The sequence below is a fragment of the Entelurus aequoreus genome, linkage group LG06 (assembly GCF_033978785.1).
Source record: "Entelurus aequoreus isolate RoL-2023_Sb linkage group LG06, RoL_Eaeq_v1.1, whole genome shotgun sequence".
NCBI lineage: Eukaryota > Metazoa > Chordata > Actinopteri > Syngnathiformes > Syngnathidae > Entelurus > Entelurus aequoreus.
This window is the reverse complement of record NC_084736.1, coordinates 36,958,400-36,984,126: the sequence shown is the minus strand read 5'-3', so window position 1 is coordinate 36,984,126 and position 25,727 is coordinate 36,958,400. Positions and strand designations below refer to the sequence as shown.

At 42.4% G+C, this 25,727-nt stretch overlaps 2 protein-coding genes across 2 annotated transcripts in view; both read right to left on the bottom strand.

The window, feature by feature from the left end:
* The window catches only part of LOC133652198 (phosphatidylethanolamine-binding protein 4), a 424,418-nt gene that overhangs the window by 259,580 nt on the left and 139,111 nt on the right, over positions 1 to 25,727 (bottom strand). The gene's annotated exons all lie outside the window — the stretch shown is intronic.
* On the bottom strand, positions 1,346 to 25,283 carry LOC133652197 (rho-related BTB domain-containing protein 2-like). Its single transcript, XM_062050681.1, is given in 12 exon segments — positions 1,346 to 1,671; positions 4,417 to 4,443; positions 4,446 to 4,521; positions 4,585 to 4,673; positions 4,739 to 4,889; positions 7,734 to 7,852; positions 8,040 to 8,980; positions 15,746 to 15,931; positions 15,995 to 16,098; positions 19,436 to 19,637; positions 24,886 to 24,979; positions 25,092 to 25,283. Coding segments are annotated over 10 exon segments (2,079 nt in total). The 5' UTR covers positions 19,616 to 19,637; positions 24,886 to 24,979; positions 25,092 to 25,283; the 3' UTR covers positions 1,346 to 1,465.

The window sequence follows — 25,727 nt, the reverse complement described above, 5'->3', positions numbered from 1 at the left end:
TCATTTGTGAGGGCACCAAAGGTACTACTTTGTGTGTGCGCGAGCTGGTGGAGCAGCACAGTTTAGCTTGTCGTTGTTGTTGTTTTGTCTTGTTAATAAAGAGACAGATGATCCATCACTTCCTTGTTATGTGTGATACACAGTAGTGTATAACACTTTATGTTGTGTTGTACAAACCTTCACTAAAATATGGACTTTTGTCCAGGTTGTAATCTATTATTCATATGTTTCTATTTGAGAAATTTGCTTCAGTATACAAACTTTTCCATTTACAAACCAATGAAGTTGGTAAATCGAGGTTCCACAGAAGGTGAAAATCCACAATGTGGTCCACCAAGCCAGTGATGAATGAAGTATGATGCCCATCCCTGATGATAGTAGCCATCTTTGTGTGTCACTACAGAAAACACTGATCATGTCCAACATGTGGAGTGACTTGTGTCGGGGGACATTATGCCTTCATGTCGACCACAGCCCTTTTTGGTCAAGGAGAACAACAACAACATAACTCAGGTTTAGTTTGGCAAGGCAAACACAAACATTCAACAGAAAGAGAAAAGTCAGTGTCATTCCTCTCATAGGGCGTGGTTGTCACGTGTCAGGTGGTCCAGTTGATGTGGACTGTCCTCATTGGATGGGAGATTGTACCAAGACTTAAGGGCAAAGTGCTTTATCTCTGAGACAACTGTGTTGGTTTGCTGGTTGTTGCAGCTGATAAGCAGCACTTGTATCAGCTTCAATGATGATGAAGAGGATTAAAATCATATATATATATATATATATATATATATATATATATATATATGTATGTTTGTATATATATGTGTATATGTTTATATATATATATATATGTATATGTTTATATATATATATATATATATATATATATATATATATATATATATATATATATATATATACATATGTGTATATATTTATATATATATTTATATATATGTATATATATATATATATGTATGAGTATACACATATACGTACACATATATATATATGTGTATATATACTGTATATACACATATACATACACATATATGTATATATACGTGTATATACATATACACACATATGTGTATACATGTGTGTATATATATACACATGTGTATATACATATATATACATACATACATACTGTATATACATACATACATGCATAAATACTTACATTATATATGTATATATACTGTATATGAATATGTATATATATATATATATATATATATATATATATATATATATATATATATATATATATATATATATATATATATGTATATATGTATATATATATATGTATATATGTATATACACACACACATGTGTATAGTCCTAAGGTGGTGGAATAACCACCATGAACAGGAAGTGTTCCATGGTGCCATTAGTCGGCCATGTTTGGACAGTACATCCTCACTTCCACATACTCACGACGCTCCATCGCAGGCTTTGGTCAGATGACAGCAGACGAGCCGGAAGAAGAGGAGTTAGAGTTGGGGGATGAGGGAAGGTTCCAGAAGAGCCACTTGCGTTTACACTGGCGCCTCTGGTACAGATAGTCCTCCTTGTCACGCTCTTTCCGTGCTCTTTTGTAGTGGTCGTCCTCCTTCAGGTACCACACTGGTGGCCAGCGGTGTTTCTCAAAGTAGTCCTGGTTCTCTGCATTGGCAAGGATGAAATACATGCTTCAGGAACTAGCAATGTGGCTGAAGAATAAAATGAACACATAGCACCTCGGCTTAGGAGTACCAGGGTCAGGTTGGGAGCACAAGTTGGGGACTACTATTATTTTAGGGTAAAATTCTGCAAGTTATTTTTTCCATACGGTTGCTGGATTACTGTAAATGTATTACTGTAAATGTATCACTGTAAATGTATCACTGTAAATGTATTACTGTAAATGTATCACATGTTGTTTTTTACAGTAGAATTATGGCTACTGAGCTGCCATTTCTTTTTACCATCAAATCTATTTACAGCTTACAATTTGATAGATATTTTAATACTTAATTATAATTTAACCTCAAAATATGTTGGGCATGTACGTCAATATATTGTATTTTCCGGACTATAAGCCGCTACTTTTTTCCCCATACTTTGAACCCTGTGACTTGTAAAACCATGCGGCTAATTTGGGGACTTTTCTTGGCTAACGGCCATAATGTTTTGTATTTAACAAATAGTTTTCATAAAATAAATAAAAAACAGATACACTAAATAGGTGTGGTATTGTTTGTGCTATGGCGCCATCTTTTGGACGAGTTTGAGGTGCTGCGGGTTGAAAATGCACTTCCTGTATAATTCCCTGAACCAAAAATATTCGTCCGTTGCGATCTGCTCAAACTGTTTGTAAGTTTTACAATATACCTAAAACATTTCTTGCTTACTAAAGCGTCCCATGTGTGATGTCTGTAGGAGTGTTTTCATGCATATTTGTACGTGCTATCATAATGTCATCAAGCAAGCATTAGCAAATATGCTAACATGTTTACAAGTGTCTGTGTTAGTATTATTAACTTACAATGACATTCTTTTTTCACTTCTTGTTTCACTTTCATAAATTCACCAAAACGTCACTGTGGAGTTATTGAGTCTGTTTAGCTGATTGGAGAGCTAGCTTGCGCAGCTATTGGGTCCATGATAAATAAATAATGATAAATGGGTTATACTTGTATAGCGCTTTTCTACCTTCAAGGTACTCAAAGCGCTTTGACAGTATTTCCACATTCACCCATTCACACACACATTCACACACTGATGGCGGGAGCTGCCATGCAAGGCGCTAACCAGCACCCATCAGGAGCAAGGGTAAAGTGTCTTGCCCAAGGACACAACGGACGTGACTAGGATGGTAGAAGGTGGGGATTGAACCCCAGTAACCAGCAACCCTCCGATTGCTGGCACGGCCACTCTACCAACTTCGCCACGATGACTTCTGTTTTGTTTGATCAACCGTTTTACTGCCGTGTTACAGACACAGTTTGGAAACAATTAAGGTATGTAAATAAACATTTACATAATATTTCCGTGTAAGTAACTCATTTCAAAAACATATATATCTGTAGTTTATAGTCTGGTGCGGCTAATATATGGAATAATATTTATTTATTGTCAAATTTGGAAAATGCAGCTTAAATTCCGTTGTGCTATATAGCTCAGAAATTGCGGTAATGTTTTTTGCATAGTTAAATACCTTATTTTCCCGACTATATGGCGCACCGGGATATAAGTCACACCCAAAGAATTTTAGAAGAAACAAATATTTTTCCATATATTAGCTGCAACGGACTATAAGCTGCAAATATATAAATTGCCAAATTAGTTTTTTTACACAGAAATATTTTGTAAATGTTCATTTACATACCTTAATTGTTTCCAAACGCTGTCTGTAACACGCCAGTAAAACGGCTGATCAAACAAAACAGAAGTCATGGTCATGGACCCACTAGCTGAGCAAGCTAGCTCTCCAATCAGCTAAACAGACTCAATAACTCAACGGTGACGTGTTGGTAAATTTACTGAGGAATTTGTGAAAGTAAAACAATACAAAAAAAATGCCATTGTAAGTTAATAATACCATCACAGACACTAGTAAACCTGTTAGCATATTAGCTAATGCTAACAACACTCGCTTGATTACATAACGATAGCATGTACAAATATGCATGAAAACACTCCTACAGACATCACACATGGGACGCTTTAGTAAGTGAGAATTGTTTTAGTTATATTGTAAAACTTACAAATGTTGCTTGAGTGATAAATGAAGAATCCATACGAGTAGAACGTTATGGACTGTCTTACTTGCGGGTTCAAGGTATTAAACAGGAAGTGAGCAAAATGTGTCCAAAAAATGGTGCCATAGCACAAAGAATAACACACCATATCAGTGGTATCAAACTATCGAACACAAAACATTATGGCTGTTAGTGAAGAAACATCCTTAAATTAGTCGCACTGTTATATAAGCCGCATGGTTCAAAGCATGGGGAATAAGTAAAAGCTTATAGTCCGGAATTTCGGTAATATTAAAGTTTAAAAGATATGCAACTGCATGTCGTACATGTATTTTTTGTTTTTGTCAAAATGAAAAAAACGAATACATTTAGTAAGACAAACTAAAGCATTATTTCCAGGCTTTTGAGGGCCACATAAAAACTGTCCCTTGGCCCTTGAGTTTGACACCAGTGTTGTAAACCAACACTGACTTAGCAGCCATAACATTATTTGCTATTCATCCGATGTTGGATTGTATTGTTGTACAGCGTTTACTTTGGGCGAGGAATATGTCGGGTTGGGTTAGGTTAAGGTCGGGTTAGGTCGGGTTGGGTCGGGTTGGGTCGGGTTATGTTGGGTTGGGTTAGGTTAGGTTAGGTTAGGTTGGGTTCTGTTGGATTGGGTTACCTGCTGACTTGGCCTTCATGTCTCTGGGAACTTGCGGCAAACACTGTTGTAGTTGGTGCAGATGTGGTGAAGGCACCAGCCAGTGAGCTGCTGGGCCCCGTGGAACTGTGGGCAAGGAAGCACAATGTTTACTGCTGAGTGCCAGGACACTCCTGGAGCCTTCAGTACCTGGGCCATGTCAAGATAGACCAGAACATCACCGTCGATGTCAGCCCCCATCATGGCTGCCTCTGTGAGTACCGTCACTGTGTAGAGCTCTGCAAGACGATGTGCAATACAACATGGGCCATTCATTGAACAAGGCATAAACAAAAGGCACTACCTGTCAGTGCAACCAAGTGGGGCAGGCACAGACGATTGGCAAGAACTATAAGCTCCATTGCATCCAGGTCTGAGCGAGAACAGAAGCGCCCTGTGTAGAGATACTCCAGCACGGCCCTCATACAGCTGCGGGTGGTGTTAGGGAACAGCACCTTGGACACACATGCAGAAATCCATCTTTACTAACAGCTGAACCGCAGTCATTCTATTACGGCACATTTGCCATCCTCAAATTGAATTCCACCTTGTACACAGTGGAGTGGTGGTTTACTTCTTAGGCAGTGAAATGTGCTCCACTATGTGTCAAAGTCAAGGTCCACGGGCCAGATCCGGCCCGCGAATAAATTATCTAATCCATTTAACCGATAAAATTACCAAACGGTAAGATGCAAAGACTTAAGTCAACTTGACCATCATGTTTGTAGTTAGAGTTCCGTGCAGCGCTGGCAATTGGTTGACGGCACGATGTGCACCCTGAACTCCATTGGAAAAATGTGTGTTTCTACATTTGTTAAATAAATCTAGCAAGTTCACTTTGTAGTTGCGTTACCTTTAATTTGGCTATTATGGTGTCATTTTTTTGACGATGGTTTTGTTTACATTATAATTGTAATATTTGAATAATGATAAATGAATGTGTTGTGGCAGTTGTGGATGTCACCAATGCGGTGGTTTGAGGAAACACTTGATTGCTTTTCCAAACACGTCTTTGATAGCGAACTGCCCACATGATAATGCTAAACAGGAAGTGCTTAAAGTTGAATGGCTTTGTAGATACACTGAGACAAAGTCTAAGTTCTTGATGTTCTTCATGGTGGTTTTGAAACGGCACCAATTTTTTTCCTCTGAATTTTCAATCAGCTTGAAGTGTTTTGCCAAGAGGATTAGTTGTGACATGTACATTTTAAGACTGTGCTTGTTCTATTTTCGGCCAAAGTAAAACAAAAAAAAACTATTTTGAAGTTGTCTTTATTTTTAAATGATTATGCCACAATTTTATTAGTCCGGCCCACGTGGGAATAGATTTTTCTCCATGCGGCCCCTGAGCAAAAATTAGTTTGACACCCCTGTATCATTACATTCTGGTACTGCTTTTTAACGAGTCACAATTAAGAGCAGTTAAGAAGGAATGATGCAATTCTTCAACAAAAATATTCATGAGGTATACATTTACACTTTTATCGGTAAAAATACAATAAAACTATTTGTACTTATGTTTAAGTTTCTCAGAGTAACTACAAAGCCGTTAAACCTATTGGAGATTGAACAAATGACCAAATAGGTACAGTCGTGGTCAAAACATTCATGAAGTTTGCTTCTTTTATGAATTTATTATGGGTCTACTGAAAATGTGAGCAAATCTGCTGGGTCAAAAGTATACATACAGCAATGTTAATATTTGCTTACATGTCCCTTGGCAAATTTCACTGCAATAAGGCGCTTTTGGTAGCCATCCACAAGCTTCTGCTTGAATTTTTGACCACTCCTCTTGACAAAATTGGTGCAGTTCAGCTAAATGTGTTGGTTTTCTGACATGGACTTGTTTCTTCAGCATTGTCTATACGTTTAAGTCAGGACTTTGGGAAGGCCATTCTAAAACCTTCATTCTATCCCGATTTAGCCATTCCTTTACCACTGTTGACGTGTGTTTGGGGTCATTGTCCTGTTGGAACACCCAACTGCGCCCAAGACCCAACCTCCGGGCTGATGATTTTAGGTTGTCCTGAAGAATTTGGAAGTAATCCTCCTTTTTCATCATTCCATTTAAAGCACCAGTTCCATTGGCAGCAAAACAGGCACAGATCATAATACTACCACCACCATGCTTGACGGTAGGATGGTGTTCCTGGGATAAAGGCCTCACCTTTTCTCCTCCAAACATATTGCTGGGTATTGTGGCCAAACAGCTCCATTTTTGTTTCATCTGACCACAGAACGTTTCTCCAGAAGGTCTTATCTTTGTCCATGTGATCAGCAGCAAACTTTAGACGAGCCTTAAGGTGTGGCTTCTGGAGCAAGGGCTTCCTTCTTGCGTGGTAGCCTCTCAGTCCATGGCGATGCAAAACACGCTCGACTGTGGACCCTGACGCCTGTGTTCCAGCAGCTTCCAATTCATTGCAGACCTGTTTTTGGTGGTTATCTGTTGACTCTTGATCATCCTGACCAATTTTTCTCTCAGCAGCAGGTGATAGCTTGCGTTTTCTTCCTGATCGTGGCAGTGACAAAACTGTGCCATGCACTTTATACTTACCAACAATTGTCTGCACAGTTGCTCTTGGGACCTTAAGCTGCTTTGAAATGGCTCCAAGTGACTTTCCTGACTTGTTCAAGTCAATGTTAGTTTTTTCAGATCTGTGCTGAGTTCCTTTGACTTTCCCATTGTGGTGTTTGTAACCGAGTCTAATGACTGCATCACATGAGCCATATTTAAATGGGCTCAGAGAAGTCAACAATCATAATCACTCACATGAAGTTAAGAGGCAATGAAGCTCATTTGATTTGATTGTAACTTTTCTACATCACCAACATTGATCATGTATGTTGCTGTATGTATACTTTTGACCCAGCAGATTTGCTCACATTTTCAGTAGACCCATAATAAATTCATAAAAGAAGCAAACTTCATGAATGTTTTTTGTGACCAACAAGTATGTGCTCCAATCACTCTATCACAAAAAAATAAGAGTTGTAGAAATGATTGGAAACTCAAGACAGCCATGACATTATGTTCTTTACACGTGTATGTAAACTTTTGATCGCGACTGTAATAAATAATAAAAACTCTTCTAGGTATCTCATACCTAATTTGTCACTTCCACGTGTTAATCCTGTGCTAACTCCAAAACCATACAAACGGCGGTAGAATCTATTCAAGGGGGTTGACTTCAGATTTCATGTGGAGGAGACATCTTTCATGAAAATGTGCAGCTTATGTTCATACTTAGCCAACTCATCATACATGCCCTGGTCTAGTTCCTGCTTATTTCATCGCTTACCTCTTTGGTGCAACTCTCCACAAAGGGTCCGCCAAACATGGCCGCCATCCAGTCACAGCTGGAGATGAGCAGAGGCTTGTGGGCCATGATGGTTCCATCGTCTAACTTGAAGACCACATCTGCAGGGCCAAGGTTGGCAGAGGACTTTAGACAGCACTCATAAAACTGTCAACTGGTATTAGTTGTTGTTGTTGTCATGCGTTGTGGTCCTGTGGTCAAAGCATGTTGTTTCCAACACTATGGACCTCTAACTCAACAAGTTTTCCACATAGTTTCAATGTTGTGTGCCTGCTGGGTCGTACTTACCAGAAAAGGTTCCTTTGGCCAAGCACTCCTTGACTCGGTTGGTGCGGCGCACGTGGAAGGCTTTGGTGATTTCTTGGTTCATGAAGGCTTCGTTGTTGAGGATGTTGGCCACCATCATGCGCAGGTCGAACACCTCCAGCAGCTCTGCGATGTGTGCGATGTGCATGAGCTCCTTCTCCTTCTCGTCCAGCTGGCCCGTGTACAGGTAGCGCAGCACCGCTCGGAAAGGTCCCAGCTGCATGGACTGGTCCATGTGCACCACGGTCATGGGCCTGGGACTGTACGTGATGGGGTCGTCCACCAGCTCCTCCTGGATGCTGACGAATGCCCGACTCCAGGAGGACAGCAGGCGTCCCCGCCGTCCGCCCTGCGAGTCTTTCAGGGTGCCGTCACTGGTGCAGGCCCTCAGGTTGGCCCGGTCCCCCTCGTCGCTGCTCTCGCACACGTCAAAGCTGGCGGCGCGCATCAGCAGCTCTCGGCCTGAGAGAGGACCGCGAGGCGGTCTCTCCGTCTCCTCGTTTTGCGTGTCCATGTTGAAGAGGTCGTAGAACTTGGAGGAGGACGTGGATAAGTAGATTTTGTGCGCAAAGATTTTCTGCCGTTCCTGGAGCACCAGAATGACATCGGCACAGTGGGGGTCCTCCAGAAGACCGGCTGGATGCTCCTCGGTGGTGGTCGGGGGAGGCGGCACAGTGATTATGGGTGGCGGGGGTTTTGGCGGAAGAAAGGGGGCCTGAAGAAGAGGCCTCTGCACATTTCTCAGGTGAGATTTCCAAAACTGCAGGTGGCGGCGCGAGATGAGCGCAGCTCGGATGGCGTTGTCAAAGACGTCCTTGACTCCAAACTGAGCGACAACACTGGTTTCATAATACGGCACTCCCAACTCTTTGGCCACTTCCCGTCCTCGCTCCGGGGGAAGGATCTCGTTGGACTTAATGGGCCTGCAAAAGACAAAGAACACACAAGTGACCTTGGACTTGTGTTGGATCAGTCCAAGTCTTTGGAGGGTCAAAAACTGTTTTTATCACCTCAGAAATATTTCTAAAGTGAGAAATTTGCTGTCAAAATTGGATCTGGAAATAATCATTCACACGTTCATTTCATCTCATGTTGACTACTGCAGTTCTCTCTTCTCTCTTCTCAACAAGTCAACACTAAAGAGACTTCAGACTCTACAAAATGCAGCTGCCAGACTTTAGACCAGTACACCCAGACCAGTCCATATCACCCCCGTTTGATCCAGTATTCATTGGCTTCTAGTCAAATTCAGTTGAAGATTTTAGTGGTGACTTTTTCAGTACATCACTGACTTGTTATGCCCCTACTCTTCAGTTGCATGGTGGGACCCCTCAGTACATCACTGACTTGTTATGCCCCTGCTCTTCAGTTGCACGGTGGGGCCCCTCAGTACATCACTGACTTGTTATGCCCCTACTCTTCAGGGTCTTAAGTCTTCTAAAGACCTCATGTTAAAACCTGGTATTCCAGACTATAGCTCCCAGACTCTGGAACAACTTGCACCAGTCCCTCCATCATCTTGACAGTGTTGACACTTTGAAGAAACATTTGAAAACTTCTCTTTTTAGTAAAGATTTTAGTTAATGCACCTTTTAACTATCATTTGTAATCACCTTTTTATGATGTTGTTGTTTTCCTTGAATTGTTGTTTTACTTCACCTATGTTGTGTACAGCACTTTGTCATTTGATCTGTGAAAAGTGCTTTATAAATAACATTTACTTACTTAATACTTAGTCATAACCACCAAGCAGGGTGTCCAATTATGAATATTACAATATAAATGTAAGGATTCACCTCATACTTGCATATGCATTAACACTTTTTTACATCATATTACTGTAAATGGAAAAACAGTACCAGTTTTTTTACGATAAAAATTTGGCAGCTCAGTTGGCAGATATGGTAAAGAAAAACTGGCAACTGTCACGGCCAGGGCGCATTCCAATGCGCCCTCATCTGTTCGTCCTGACGAACGCACCTCGGGACACGCCCACGGCCGCGGCGCACATCCAGGGACGCGCTGTGCGCGTCTCCGCCCTGCAGCTGCCGCCAGCTGCAATCATTTACCGGCAATCGGCACACCTGCCTGTAATGAAGGAGCTGCCTACATAAGCCTGGACAACTTGGCATGCCGGCGCCGGAATATAGTCTCCTGTACAGTAAGCGATCATCTCCTGCTTTATGTATCTTGCTCTCTCAGTGTTTTCCCTTCCGTGTTTCATTGTCGTGTCATCCTACCGCAGACCTCCGTTCCCGTGTTTTGACGTTGCTGTGTGTCTCGTCATTCCTTGTCGTTCCCCTACTTCTCGGACTGCCCCCTTGGATCTCGACCTCCCGCTTGGACAAGGATTCCCCTCTTCCCCTGGACTTCCTCATCTCTTGTTCAACACTTGGTAACACACACTTCAGCTAACTACACACATAGCCTAACACCACATACACTTTTGGATCTAGTTCACACTCCATTCTATTGTTTATTTGTATTGTTTGATTATTATATATATATAAATGGTTAATATATATAATAAATCATTGTTCATACTGCCCCTGGTGTCTGAGCCGTCACCTCCCCTTAGTCCAACCACAACAGTATATTCCGGCCAATTGATTAGTCACCTGACTGTACAGTTCCTTTGCCCCACCCCATTGACTTTAGCCCCGCCCCCTAGTGACATAAAAGAAAAAGAAAAACATGGAAGAAAAAAAAAAAAATCTTTTTTTTTCTTTTTGCCCCTCTCAGGATGTCTTTTTCTTTTACCTCCACCCTGGACAAATTTTCTAGCCCTCCTCAACACTCCTTCAAGGGACTGTTTAACTTCAACACGGGGAAGGAGGAATTTACCCGCCGCCTGGCCACCCACCTCCGACCCTTAGTGACTATTCCTCAGTCAGCTGGAAGCGTCTGGCATCCGCGTTCGGAGGGGGGGATAGTACTGGTGGCTGTGCTGATGTGGTGGCACAGTTGCATCCAGCCAGGCTACCCCCTGCCAGACCAATACCATCTCTCTTCCATTTTAGCACTGGTGGCTGTGCTGATGTGGTAGCACAGCTGCACCCAGACAGGCTACCACCTGCCAGACAAATACCACCTGTCTTTTGCTTTTCCCACCCGCAGCCACCAGTCCCCTGGCTAGCCTTCGAGCTAGCACCAGTCCCCGGCCTAGCGTCCGAGCTAGCACCAGTCCCCGGCATAGCGTCCGAGCTAGCACCAGCTCCCAGGCTGACCCCCGCCTCTGCACCTCGGCCAGCAGCGCCAACCTCTGCCCCTCGGCCAGCAGCGCCGACCTCTGCGCCTCGGCCTGCTCCGCCGACCTCTGCGCCTCGGCCGGCAGCGCCGACCTCTTCGCCTCGGCCGGCAGCGCCGACCTCTTCGCCTCGGCCGGCAGCGCCGACTTCTTCGCCTCGGCCTGCAGCGCCGACCTCTTCGCCTCGGCCAGCAGCGTCGACCTCTGCGCCTCAGCCAGCTCCTCAGCTGCCCTCTCCGGCTCCGATGACGTCTGCTTCCACGCCTCTGACGACATCATCCTTCTTGACTCTGGTTCCAAGGTCTTCATCCTACTCGTCTTTGTCGGGCCTTTCCACAGCGCCGCCAGCTCCCTTGTCTCCTGCATTGTCGCTACCACGACCTCTGGCTGGCCGGCCGCCAAGGCAGCCAACAGGCGCCCGCACACGGCGCCCTCTGTGGCCAGGGCAGGGACACTTTCTGCGCCAACAGCAACGCCCAAGACATGGAGATATTTCCCGTAGGTTGCTGTGGTTCTGGCGCCACTCGCGTCCGCCCTCCCGACGTCCAAGAAGGTGGCCGCTCCTTTGTCGTCCACCTCGCAGGCTGCTGCGGCGTTCTACTCGCCGCCGCCACCAGACTCGTCCCCGGTGGATTCGGGGACACTTGGGCCGGTTCACCCCTCCACCCTCCCTTGACTTTTGACCTCTGTGTTCTCGTGGTTCCTGCTAGAGGACATCTGGGAGCTGTCCATAAGGAGGGGGATACTTTCACGGACAGGGCGCATTCCAATGCGCCCTCATCTGTTCGTCCTGACGAACGCACCTCGGGACACGCCCACGGCCGCGGCGCACATCCAGGGACGCGCTGCGCGCGTCTCCACCCTGCAGCTGCCGCCAGCTGCAATCATTTACCGGCAATCGGCACACCTGCCTGTAATGAAGGAGCTGCCTACATAAGCCTGGACAACTTGGCATGCCGGCGCCGGAATATAGTCTCCTGTACAGTAAGCGATCATCTCCTGCTTTATGTATCTTGCTCTCTCAGTGTTTTCCCTTCCGTGTTTCATTGTCGTGTCATCCTACCGCAGACCTCCGTTCCCGTGTTTTGACGTTGCTGTGTGTCTCGTCATTCCTTGTCGTTCCCCTGCTTCTCGGACTGCCCCCTTGGATCTCGACCTCCCGCTTGGACACAGATTCCCCTCTTCCCCTGGACTTCCTCATCTCTTGTTCAACACTTGGTAACACACACTTCAGCTAACTACACACATAGCCTAACACCACATACACTTTTGGATCTAGTTCACACTCCATTCTATTGTGTATTTGTATTGTTTGATTATTATATATATATATGGTTAATATATATAATAAATCATTGTTCATACTGCCCCTGGTGTCTGAGCCGTCACCTCCCCTTAGTCCAACCACAACAGCAACTCAGTTAACAAAAAATACAAAACAGTGGTACTCTCTCTACATTTACAGTAATATACTGTAAAAACCAAAGTCAATTTTACAGTGTATTACTGTAAATGTAGAGAGAGTACCACTGTTTTGTATTTTTTTTGTCAACCGAGTTGCCAGTTTTTCTTTGCCATAAAATCTGTGGTTGCTGTTTTGAGTGTTGCTGTCAATGCAAAAATGGTACCATTGTCTTTTGAGGTGAAAAAATGGCAGCTCAGTTGTAAGAATTTTACTGTAAAATGTACTGTTTTTTTTTTTACATCATATTACTGTAAATGGAAAAACAGTACCAGTTTTTGTACGATAAAAAATTGGCAGCTCAGTTGCCAGATTTTCACTGCAAAATCTGCTGTGCTTTTTTCGTGATTGCTGCAAAAAAATGCCTGAATTCGCGGCAGCTTTTGTTTTTAAAGTTGCAAAGTTTTGAGGCACATTTTTGTTTGAATGAACACATGTTCTTGGATTGCAATAATAAACATATATTTAATGTACCCTAAGATTTTTTGTTCAAATAAAGACAATAATGACATTTTTTGTGGTCCCTTTATTTAGAAAAGTATCAAAATACATTTTGGTACCGGTACCAAAATGTTGGGTTTTTTGTTTGTTTTTTGTTGTTGTTTTTTTTTTGTAAATATTGGTTACGGGACACCGCAACGAGGTGGCGACTTGTCCAGGGTGTACCCCGCCTTCCACCCAAATGCAGCTGAGATAGGCTCCAGCACCCCCGCGACCCCGAAAGGGACAAGCGGTAGACAATGGATGGATGGATGATATTGTGACAGACCTAGTATGTGGTGACATGTGCTAAAACTGTAGGTGTTTACCTTTTCCTTCCCAGTCTCAAACCCATAGGTAGGACTCATCACTTCTGTAAACTGTGTCGTATTCTGCTCTTATACGCTTGAACGGAAAATCAATCTTGTTGTATTTGCTTTGAAGTGCAATGACAACAGAGATATTTGATTCTATTGAATTAGAGTTTTTAAGTCTTGCATATACATTATATTGCCAAAAGTGTTTGGCCACCTGCCTTGACTCACATATGAAGTTGAAGTGCCATCCCATTCTTAACCCATAGGGTTCAATATGATGTGGGTCCACCTTTTGCAGCTATTACAGCTTCAACTCTTCTGGGAAGGCTGTCCACAAGGTTGCGGAGTGTGTTTATAGCAATTTTCCACCATTCTTCCAAAAGCGCATTGGTGAGGTCACACACTGATGTTGGTGGAGAAGGCCTGGCTCTCAATCTCCGTTCTAATTCATCCCAAAGGTGTTTATCGGGTTCAGGTCAGGACTCTGTGCAGGCCAGTCAAGTTCATCCACACCAGACTCTGTCATCCATGTCTTTATGGACCTTGCTTTGTGCACTGGTGCACAGTCATGTTGGAAGAGGAAGGGGCCCGCTCCAAACTGTTCCCACAAGGTTGGGAGCATGGAATTGTCCAAAATGTTTTGGTATCCTGGAGCATTCAAAATTCCTTTCACTAGAACTAAGGGGCCAAGCCCAACTCCTGAAAAAGAACCCCACACCATAATTCCTCCTCCACCAAATTTCACACTCGGCACAATGCAGTCCGATATGTCGCGTTCTCCTGGCAACCTCCAAACCCAGACTGGTCCATTTGATTGGCAGATGGAAAAGTGTGATTCATCACTCCAGAGAAGGCGTCTCCACTGCTCTAGAGTCCAGTGGCGACGTGTTTTACACCACTGCATCCCACGCTTTGCATTGGACTTGGTGATGTATGGCTTAGATACAGCTGCTCGGCCATGGAAACCCATTCCATGAAGCTCTCTGCGTACTGTACGTGGGCTAATTGGAAGGTGACATGAAGTTTGGAGCTCTATAGCAACTGACTGTGCAGAAAGTCTTTGCACTATGCTGACTTCTCTGTCAGTTTACGTGGCCTACCACTTGGTGGCTGAGTTGCTGTTGTTTCCAAACTCTTCACTTTTCCGATAATAAAGCCGACAGTTGACTTTGGAATATTTAGGAGCAAGGAAATTTCACGACTGGATTTGTTGCACAGGTGGCATCCTATGACAGTTCCACGCTGGAAATCACTGAGAGCGGCCCATCCTTTCGCGAGCACATCACCCCAGTGCTGGCCTCACTCCACTGGCTCCCTGTCCGTCACCGCATTGATTTTAAATTACTTTTAATTGTTTTTAAATCCCTAAATGGTCTGGCTCCACAATACTTGACCGAGCTGCTGCATCACCATACCTCGTCTAGAGCCTTGAGGTCAGCTGACCAAATGCTTTTGGCGGTCCCCAGATCCAGGCTAAAGACCAGAGGGGACAGAGCCTTTTCCGTTGCCACCCCTAAGCTCTGGAACAGCCTTCCCCTCCACATTAGGTCAGCCCGGAGCCTGGGGGTCTTCAAAACCCTCCTTAAGACCTACCTCTTCTCGCTGGCCTTTGACCCGAGCTGAGTCCGCCCACTAGGCCACCATTTCTAGTCCCCCCCCCCCTCCCACCCCTTCGCTTTAGTTGTATTTTTCAATTTGTAGCACTTTTATTTTTTTATTTTTTTTTTATTCTGCAAATTTTTTTAAACTTTTTATTCGACCCCTTTTACCGTATTGCATTTGCATTATCTTGTTTAGCACACTCATTGTTTATGTTCTTTGTTTGTTTTTTTTGTTTTGCTTAGTTTTTTTTTTTTTTGTTGTTGTTGTTTTTTTTTTTTGTTTGTTTTTTGTTTGCTCCATGCTTTTTTAACCTGTAAAGCACTTTGGTGCAATCTAAAAAGTTGTTGAAAATGTGCTATATAAATAAAGTTGACTTGACTTGACTTGACTTGACTTGTTTGTAGAAATAGTCTCCATGCCTAAGTGCTTGATTTTATACACCTGTGGCCGGGCCAAGTGATTAGTGATTCTCGTCATTTGGATGGGGGGCCAAATACTTTTGGCAATATAGTGTATGTCACGTTTGGTGTTTTGATGGTTTTTTCAAAGTGGTTATCTCTCAGAATGGGATTTCTCCTACCGAGCGAGCGGCCTGCGCGCCCTGTTCACTGCCTCCAGGTCAGCGTAGCGTAGGTCCAGCTGACATCCCACCAGGATGACGGGCGCCCGGGGGCAGAAGTGTTTGATCTCAGGGTACCACATGGTCTTCACGTGGTACAGAGAGTTGGGGTTGGCAATGGAGAAGCACAACACCACCACGTCAGACCTGCATGGAAGATGGTGCATGATTACAAACAGTCACCTAAATAAACCTTGATCTCGCTCTCACCTGCCGTATGCAAAACGTCTGTCCTTGTGGTGGTCTCCAAAGGTGTCCCAGAGACGAAGGGACACACTGACATCGTCCACCACGTCTCTGGAGCGTTCCAAAACCTGAGAGATCGGAAGTTGTCATACAGTGCATCCCTAAAGTATTCATCGCGCTTCACCTTTTCCCACATTTTCCTATTCCACAGTGGAATACATTCATTTTTGTCCTCCAAATTCTACACACAACACCCCATTATGACAAGGTGAGAAATTGTTTTTAGAACAAATGTACTCAAAATTTAAAAAAAATAAGTCACATGTACGCAAGTGTTCACAGCATTTGCAATGTAGCTCAAAAGGGAGCTCAGGTAGATCCTTGAGATGTTCCTACAGCTTCATTGGAGTCCACCTGTGGTAAATTCAGTTGGTTGGACATGATTTGGAAAGGCGCATACCTGTCTTTATATAAGGTCCACACCTGTCTACATATAAAGGTCCACACCTGTCTACATATAAGGTCCACACGCCTGTCTGTATATAAGGTCCACACACCTGCCTGTATATAAGGTCCACACACCTGTCTGTATATAAGGTCCACACCTGTCTGTATATAAGGTCCACACCTGTCTGTATATAAGGTCCACACCTGTCTGTATATAAGGTCCACACCTGTCTGTATATAAGGTCCACACGCCTGTCTGTATATAAGGTCCACACACCTGTCTGTATATAAGGTCCACACCTGTCTGTATATAAGGTCCACACCTGTCTGTATATAAGGTCCACACCTGTCTGTATATAAGGTCCACACGCCTGTCTGTATATAAGGTCCACACCTGTCTGTATATAAGGTCCACACACCTGTCTGTATATAAGGTCTACACACCTGTCTGTAAAGAAGGTCCTGTATTTAAGGTCCACACACCTGTCTGTATATAAGGTCCACACACCTGTCTGTATATAAGGTCCACACCTGTCTGTATATAAGGTCCACACCTGTCTGTATATAAGGTCCACACCTGTCTGTATATAAAGTCCACACGCCTGTCTGTATATAAGGTCCACACCTGTCTGTATATAAGGTCCACACCTGTCTGTATATAAAGTCCACACGCCTGTCTGTATATAAGGTCCACACCTGTCTGTATATAAGGTCCACACCTGTCTGTATATAAGGTCCACACCTGTCTGTATATAAGGTCCACACCTGTCTGTATATAAGGTCCACACCTGTCTGTATATAAAGTCCACACGCCTGTCTGTATATAAGGTCCACACCTGTCTGTATATAAGGTCCACACCTGTCTGTATATAAGGTCCACACCTGTCTGTATATAAGGTCCACACCTGTCTGTATATAAGGTCCACACCTGTCTGTATATAAAGTCCACACGCCTGTCTGTATATAAGGTCCACACACCTGTCTGTATATAAGGTCCACACACCTGTCTGTATATAAGGTCCATACCTGTTTGTAAATAAGGTCCACACCTGTCTGTATATAAGGTCCACACCTGACAGAACTTTCCTCCAGAAGGTTTTATCTTTGTCCATGTGAGGTCAGATAAAACAAAAATGGAGCCGTTGGGCCACAATACCCAGCAATATGTTTGGAGGAAAAAAGGTGAAGCCTTTAATCCCAGGAACACCATACCTACCGTCAAGCATGGTGGTGGTAGTATTATGCTCTGGGCCTGTTTTGCTGCCAAGGGAACTGGTGCTTTAAATGGGACAATGAAAAAGGAGGATTACCTCCAAATTCTTCAGGACAACCTAAAATCATTGATTGATTGATTGATTGAGACTTTTATTAGTAGATTGCACAGTGAAAGTACATATTCCGTACAATTGACCACTAAATGGTAACACCCAAATAAATTTTTCAACTTGTTTAAGTCGGGGTCCACTTAAATTGATTCATCATACAGATATATACTATCAGATATATACTATCATCATAATACAGTCATCACACAAGATAATCATCAGGGTATATACATTGATTTATTTACATTATTTACAATCCGGGGTGTGGGATGTGGAGGGGGGGGGGGTGTTAGGTTTGGTTGTTATCATCACTTCAGTCATCAACAATTGAGAAAAGAGAAATGGACATTGAAACAGTGTAGGTCTGACTTGGTAGGATATGTACAGCAAGTAGCGGACATAGAGAGAGAGAGAGAGAGAGAGAGAGAGAGAGAGAGAGAGAGAGAGAGAGAGATCAGAAAGCATAAGAAAAAGTATCTACATTTGATTATTTACATTTGATTATTAACAATCCGGGGAGGGTGTTAGTTTAGGGTTGAAGTTGCCTGGAGGTGTTCTTTTAGTGCGGTTTTGAAGGAGGATAGAGATTACCTTTCTTTTACACCTGTTGGGAGCGCATTCCACATTGATGTGGCATAGAAGAGAATGAGTTAAGACCTTTGTTAGTTCAGAATCTGGGTTTAACGTGGTTAGTGGAGCTCCCCCTGGTGTTGTGGTTATGGCGGTCATTTACGTTAAGGAAGTAGTTTGACATTTACTTCGGTATCAGGGAGGTGTAGCGGATTTTATAGACTAGGCTCAGTGCAAGTTGTTTTACTCTGTCCTCCACCCTGAGCCAGCCCACTTTGAAAAAGTGGGTAGGAGTGAGGTGTGATCTGGGGTGGAGGTCTAGAAGTAATCTGACTAGCTTGTTCTGGGATGTTTGGAGTTTAGATTTGAGGGTTTTGGAGGTGCTAGAGTACCAGGAGGTTGGGTCTTGGGCGCAGTTGGGTGTTCCAACAGGACAATGACCCCAAACACACGTCAAAAGTGGTAAAGGAATGGCTAAATCAGGCTAGAATGAAGGTTTTAGAATTGCCTTCCCAAAGTCCTGACTTAAACATGTGGACAATGCTGAAGGAACAGGTCCATGTCAGAAAACCAACACATTTAGCTGAACTGCACCAATTTTGTCAAGAGGAGTGGTCAAAAATTCAAGCAGAAGCTTGTGGATGGCTACCAAAAGCGCCTTATTGCAGTGAAACTTGCCAAGGGACATGTAAGCAAATATTAACATTGCTGTATGTATACTTTTGACCCAGCAGATTTGCTCACATTTTCAGTAGACCCACAATAAATTCATAAAAGAAGCAAACTTCATGAATGTTTTTTATGACAAACAAGTATGTGCTCCAATCACTCTAAAAAATAAGATTTGTAGAAATTCTTGGAAACTCAAGACAGCCATGACATTATGTTCTTTACACGTGTATGTACATTTTTGACCAACACTGATTATATATATATATATATATATATATATATATATATATATATATATATATATATATATATATATATATATATATATATATATATATATATATATATATCACATTTTTAAACATTTGCAAAGAGCTGTAAAGAAATGTTTTCACATTGGAAAGAAGTGAATACTTTCACTGTATTCTTCAAGTGGGTTAGTTCTTCTTACCTCCTGACAGACTCTGTACTGGTCTATGGCCCAGACCGTGGGCACGTGTGTGGCCAGCAGCTGGTACTGTGTGAGCGTGGCGTTGCAGGCCCTGGCGCAGATGAGGCGTGTCTTCCCCACGGCATTGTCTCCCACCACCACGCACTTGATGGTTTCAACGTTTGGCCTCTCATAGTCCATGTCCAAGTCTGTCAAAGGCCACCTGTGGCGACAGCAAGAAGAAGGACCAGTGTTGCATGGCCGCCTCCTCAGTCCTGACAGAAGTTTGTTGGCTAAAACCTCCCAATTTGCCACGGCTTTGTCGGAAGATGTTTTATTTCATTTGATGAATTTGCTATCAATGTTTTAAATGTTCCTTAACTTAAAATAGCACTTAAAATAATCATTCAATGGTCAAATCAACGTCAGAACCCAACATTAATTAAACGTTGTCAAAACGTATTTTGTTTTAAGATTAAAGATTAAAATTAAAGTACCCCCATCCCCTTGGGGAGCAGTGGGCAGCAGCGGCGCCGCGCCCGGGAATCATTTTGGTGATTTAACCCCTTTTGACGTTGTATTTGTGTTGTAGAATATTGGTTTGTAAATGACCAAATTTCAATGGTCAAATCAACGTCACAAGCTGACATTGAACAAACACTGTCAAAAAGCATATTGTTTCAACGTTGTATTTGTGTTGTAGAATGCGAGATAGGCTCCAGCACCCCCCGCGACCCCGAAAGGGACAAGCGGTAGAAAATGGATGGATGGAATATTGGTTGGGAAATGACCACAATTCAATGTCAAATCGTCAAAACCTGACATTGAATAAATACTGTCAAAAAGCATGTTGTTTCAACGTTGTATTTGTGTTGTAGAATATTGGTTGGGAAATGACCAAATTTCAATGACAAATCAACATCACAACCTGACATTGATTAAACGCTGTCAAAAAGCATGTTGTTTCAACGTTGTATCTGTGTTGTAGAATATTGGTTTGGAAATGACCAAATTTCAATGGTCAAATCAACGTCAAAAGCTGACATTGAACAAACACTGTCAAAAAGCATGTTGTTTCAATGTTGTATTTGTGTTGTAGAATGTGAGATAGACTCTAGCACCCCCTGCGACCCCAAAAGGGACAAGCAGTAGAAAATGAATGGATGCAATATTGGTTGGGAAATGACCAAAATTCAATGTCAAATCGTCAGAACCTGACATTGAATAAACGTTGTCAAAAAGCATGTTGTTTCAACGTTGTATTTGTGTTGTAGAATATTGGTTGGGAAATGACCAAATTTCAATGTCAAATCAACGTCAGAACCCAACATTGATTAAACGTTGTCAAAAAGTACGTTGTTTCAACATTGTATTTGTGTTATAGAATATTGGTTTGGAAATTACAAAATTTGGGGGGTTGGTGGTCGCGGGGGTGTATATTGCAGCCCGGAAGAGTTAGGGCTGCATGGGATTCTGGGTATTTGTTCTGTTGTGTTTATGTTGTGTTACGGTGCGGATGTTCTCCCGAAATGTGTTTGTCATTCTTGTTTGGGGTTGATTCACAGTGTGTCGCATATTTCTAACAGTGTTAAAGTTGTTTATATGGTCACCCTCAGTGTAACCTGTATCGCTGTTGATCAAGTATGCGTTGCATTCACGTGTGTGTGCGTACAGAAGCCACACATATATTGTGACTGGGCCGGCACGTTGTTAGAATGGATGAAAAGCGGACGTGAAGACAGCTCGTAGAGGACAATAAAGGCAGTGCCTTTAAGGCACGCCCCCAAGACCGTGGTCCGGGTGGACTACGAGATATAATGACTGATGAACACCTTCGTTCGATAATGAAGGTTGCCTCAGCTCAAAGCCTGAGCCCCGACATTAATGAACTAGCATCCAAGAAAAGATGCCAGGTATCTGGCTTGGGCACATCAGATTAGATCAGTGTGTTGCAAACTGAGCAGTTTAAAGTCCTGAATGGTTGGTTTATTCATTGTTATTTTATTTTCAAATTTATTAGCCTGTGGAAAAAGTTAATGTTGATATTTACCTCAGAAGGCTGCAAATAGAAAAGAGGCATTCAATTTTTTTTTAAATTGTATTTGATATGCCATTGATATTTTTTTATTATTATTATTATTATTATTTGAAACTCGATTTTGCATGTCACTATAAAGTTATATAAGCCTTGCTGGTTCAATATTCAATGCAAAACTTGTTTGGGTCACTATTAAAAGGTTAATTTGTTCAACCTTGGCCCGCGGCTTTGTTCAATTTTAAATTTTGGCCCACTCTGTATTTGAGTTTGACACCCCTGCTGTATAGTATCTCCAGTAGTGTGTAAGTGTGTTTCTGTATAGTATCTCCAGTAGTGTGTAAGTGTGTTTCTGTATAGTATCTCCAGTAGTGTACAAGTGTGTTTCTGTATAGTATCTCTAGTAGTGTGTAAGTGTGTTTCTGTATAGCATCTCCAGTGTGTGCAAGTGTGTTTCTGTATAGTATCTCCAGTAGTGTGTAAGTGTGTTTCTGTATAGCATCTCCAGTAGTGTATAAGTGTGTTTCTGTATAGCATCTTCAGTAGTGTACAAGTGGTGACATCAATGATGGTATTTTGAGAGGTAAAGTGGGACCAAGTAGGACATCACTGAAGGCTTAGGTGAGAAAGTCCTAGGTGGGAAACCCACCACATGTGGACAGTAGACAATAAGTGTGGTCCTAGTCCCTGCAGAGTCGTGCCACTTCATTCACAAAGTACTCAGTCCCTGACTCGGACGTCACCACATATTTCAAAGGGACCAAACAAGCCAACCCGGACCAAGGCTGCTTTGAACGAGACGAGTGATGTGCAGGTCTTGTCTTTAAAAGGCAGACATTGTCCAGGTGTCTGCAATAAAGGGTGTGGTGGACGACATCAAGTCAGTTATGTTCAGGAATGGAAGACGAGCACCTGTATCACTTTTGTAGTTGTAGTCAATAGGAGAGGTCTGCACAATTATTCAAGTGTTTTCCATTCCATTGTAAACACAACACTGTTTATGACAGTGTTTTTCAACCACCCTTGTGAGACACAGTCTGGTGTGCCATGAGATACAGTCTGGTGTACCGTGAGATACAGTCTGGTGTGCCATAAGATACAGTCTGGTGTGCCGTGAGATACAGTCTGGTGTGCCGTGAGATACAGTCTGGTGTGCCGTGAGATACAGCCTGGTGTACCGTGATATAAAGTCTGATGTGCCGTGAGATACAGTCTGGTGTGCCTTGAGATACAGTCTGGTGTACCGTAAGATACTGTCTGGTGTACCGTGAGATACAGTCTGGTGTACCAAAAGATACTGTCTGGTGTACCGTGAGATACAGTCTGGTGTGCCGGGGGAGATGATCTAATTTAACTTATTTGGGTTAAAAATATTTTTTGCAAACCAGTAATTTTAATCTGTAAATTATGTGCCGTTGTTGAGTGTCGGTGCTGTCTAGAGCTCGGCAGAGTAACCGTGTAATACTCTTCCAGATCAGTAGGTGGCACCGGGCAGCTAATTGCTTTGTAGATGTCGGGAACTCGTCATGTGAGACGACGATGGTTTGTGGTGATCACAATATGCAGGCGACAGCGAGAGGCAGCGTGCAGGTAAAAAGGTATCTAATAATTAAACCAAAAATAAACAAAAGGTGAGTGCCCCTGTGGTAGCCATTTTTGTGTTGTTCATATTTCGGTAGTCCTGCTTATATTAAGTTAAATTAATTATTTGTTGTTTGATGAATACTTGGGCCTACTGCGCTACTGCACTTTGGTGTTGGTCATTGCGGTGGTGTTTGATGGATGCTTGGGCCTACTGCACTACTGCACTTTGGTGGTGGTCATTGTGGTGGTGATTGACGAATACTTGGGCCTACTGTGCTACTTCAATTTGGTGTTGGTCATCATAGTTTTGTTAGCCATTTTTGTGTTATCTATATTTCTCTGGTACTGCATATATTAAGTTAAGTTATTAATTTTTTGAATTAGAAAGTCATTTACGTTCTGTGTCATTTACAGCACCTGTGAGGAGAGCATATAGGTGTGCACAGGTGACACCGATTGGACAAATGTCGAGTGGAGAGACTGGCGGTGACAAAAATGTTGACCACTGCTTACGCAACAGTGATATATATATATATATATATATATATATATATATATATATATATATATATATATATATATATATATATATATATATATATATATATATATATATATATATATATAAGTGGTCACAATAGTTGGATATGACTTTAAAGCATAACAAGCATGCATCACTATAGGTCCTGTCTCAAAGTAGGTGTACTGTATGTATATAAGTGGTCACAATAGTTGGATATGCTTTAAAGTCATATCCAACTATAGTGACCACTTATATATATATATATATATATATATATATATATATATATATATATATATATATATATATATATATATATATATATATATATATGTATATATACATATACATATATATATATATATATATATATATATATATATATATATATATATATATATATATATATATATATATATATATATATATATATATATATATATATATATATATATATATATATATATCCATCCATCCATTTTCTACCGCTTGTCCCTTTTTGGGGTCGCTGGAGCCCATCTCAGCTGCATTCGGGCGGAAGGCGGGGTACACCCTGGACAAGTCGCCACCTCATCGCAGGTATATATATACATATATATATATATATATATATATATATATATATATATATATATATATATATATATATATATATATATATATATATATGTATATATATATATATATATATATATATATATATATATATATATATATATATATATATATATATATATATATATATATATATATATATATATATATATATATATATATATACTGTATATCCATCCATCCATTTACTACCGCTTGTCCCTTTTTGGGGTCGCGGGGGGTCGCTGGAGCCTATCTCAGCTGCATTCGGGCGGAAGGCGGGGTACACCCTGGACAACAAGTCGCCACCTCATCGCAGGTATATATATATATATATATATATATATATATATATATATATATATATATATATATATATATGTTTACTATAGTCATGCATGCTTGTTATGCTTTAAAGTCAAATCCAACTATAGTGACGACTTTTTATTGTCTACTGAGTTTCATTTCTGAATGATTTCTGCAGGTGGTGAGCCTCCTCGGCTGAGAAAAGGTTGAAAACCATTGGTTTATGACACAGAAGATGCCTCCTCTTCACACGCACTGTCCGCCATTCATAAAAAGATCCGTCATTGACTGCACGGACCAGACAGCGTCATAAGCCGACATGTCACGTGACTCATGACCACAAACACTGTATTTGATCCATTATCTGTATTCGATCCATTATCTGACAGTCAACGTGCAGGTGAGAGACAATGAAAGGTTGTTTCCTACCAGAAGGACCGCACAGTCCCTCCACCCTGCAGCCAGGCGGTCTAGTGCCGAGGTCGTGCCGCATCACGCGTTACGTAACACTCCGACTCTGCGTCTGCAAGTAATCACAGCCAAACAACATCGATTAGCGTTCAGGGATTATTGGAATAAAACCAAAAACAAAGATGCAGCAAGAAGCCCCCGCATAGGAAGTGGCGTCCTCTTACCGTAATGCAAGGAAGTGGCGCAGGGGGTTTGCGGAGCGACGAGGAGACACAAAGCACGTCTCCACCGGATGCGGCGTCGCACCTGCTGGCCGCAAGGCGTATTGAACGTCATCCCCGGGGAATTGTTGGAATCATTCACAAGTCGCGTGCAATAATTCCTCCTCAGTCACGGTGCAGAGCTGCAGCAGTGGCCGTCATGTGTATATGCGTCCTCCTCCGCCTCCTCCTCCTCCTCCTCCTCCTCCGCGCGTTCGTCCAGGCCTCGGCGGCTAATAATAGCCAGCAAGGGGAAAAAAACAACCTTCGTTACAAAACACTGATCCTTAATCTGGCGCCGCAAACACCGCTTTGTGGTCATGTGGTCTCCGTGTCTACCTGTCATGCATTCAGCAGTCCTCACACACTTTGGGTTACCGTGTCAAACACAAGGCCCGGGGGCCAAATGTGGCCCACCATGTTATTTTATGTGGCTCCCAATATAAAGTACTTTATTTTTATAGTTACCTGTTTTAATCAATCATCAATCAATCAATGTTTATTTATATAGCCCTTAATCACAAGTGTCTCAAAGGGCTGCACAAGCCACAACGACATCCGCGGTACAGAGCCCACACAAGGGCAAGGAAAACTCACCCC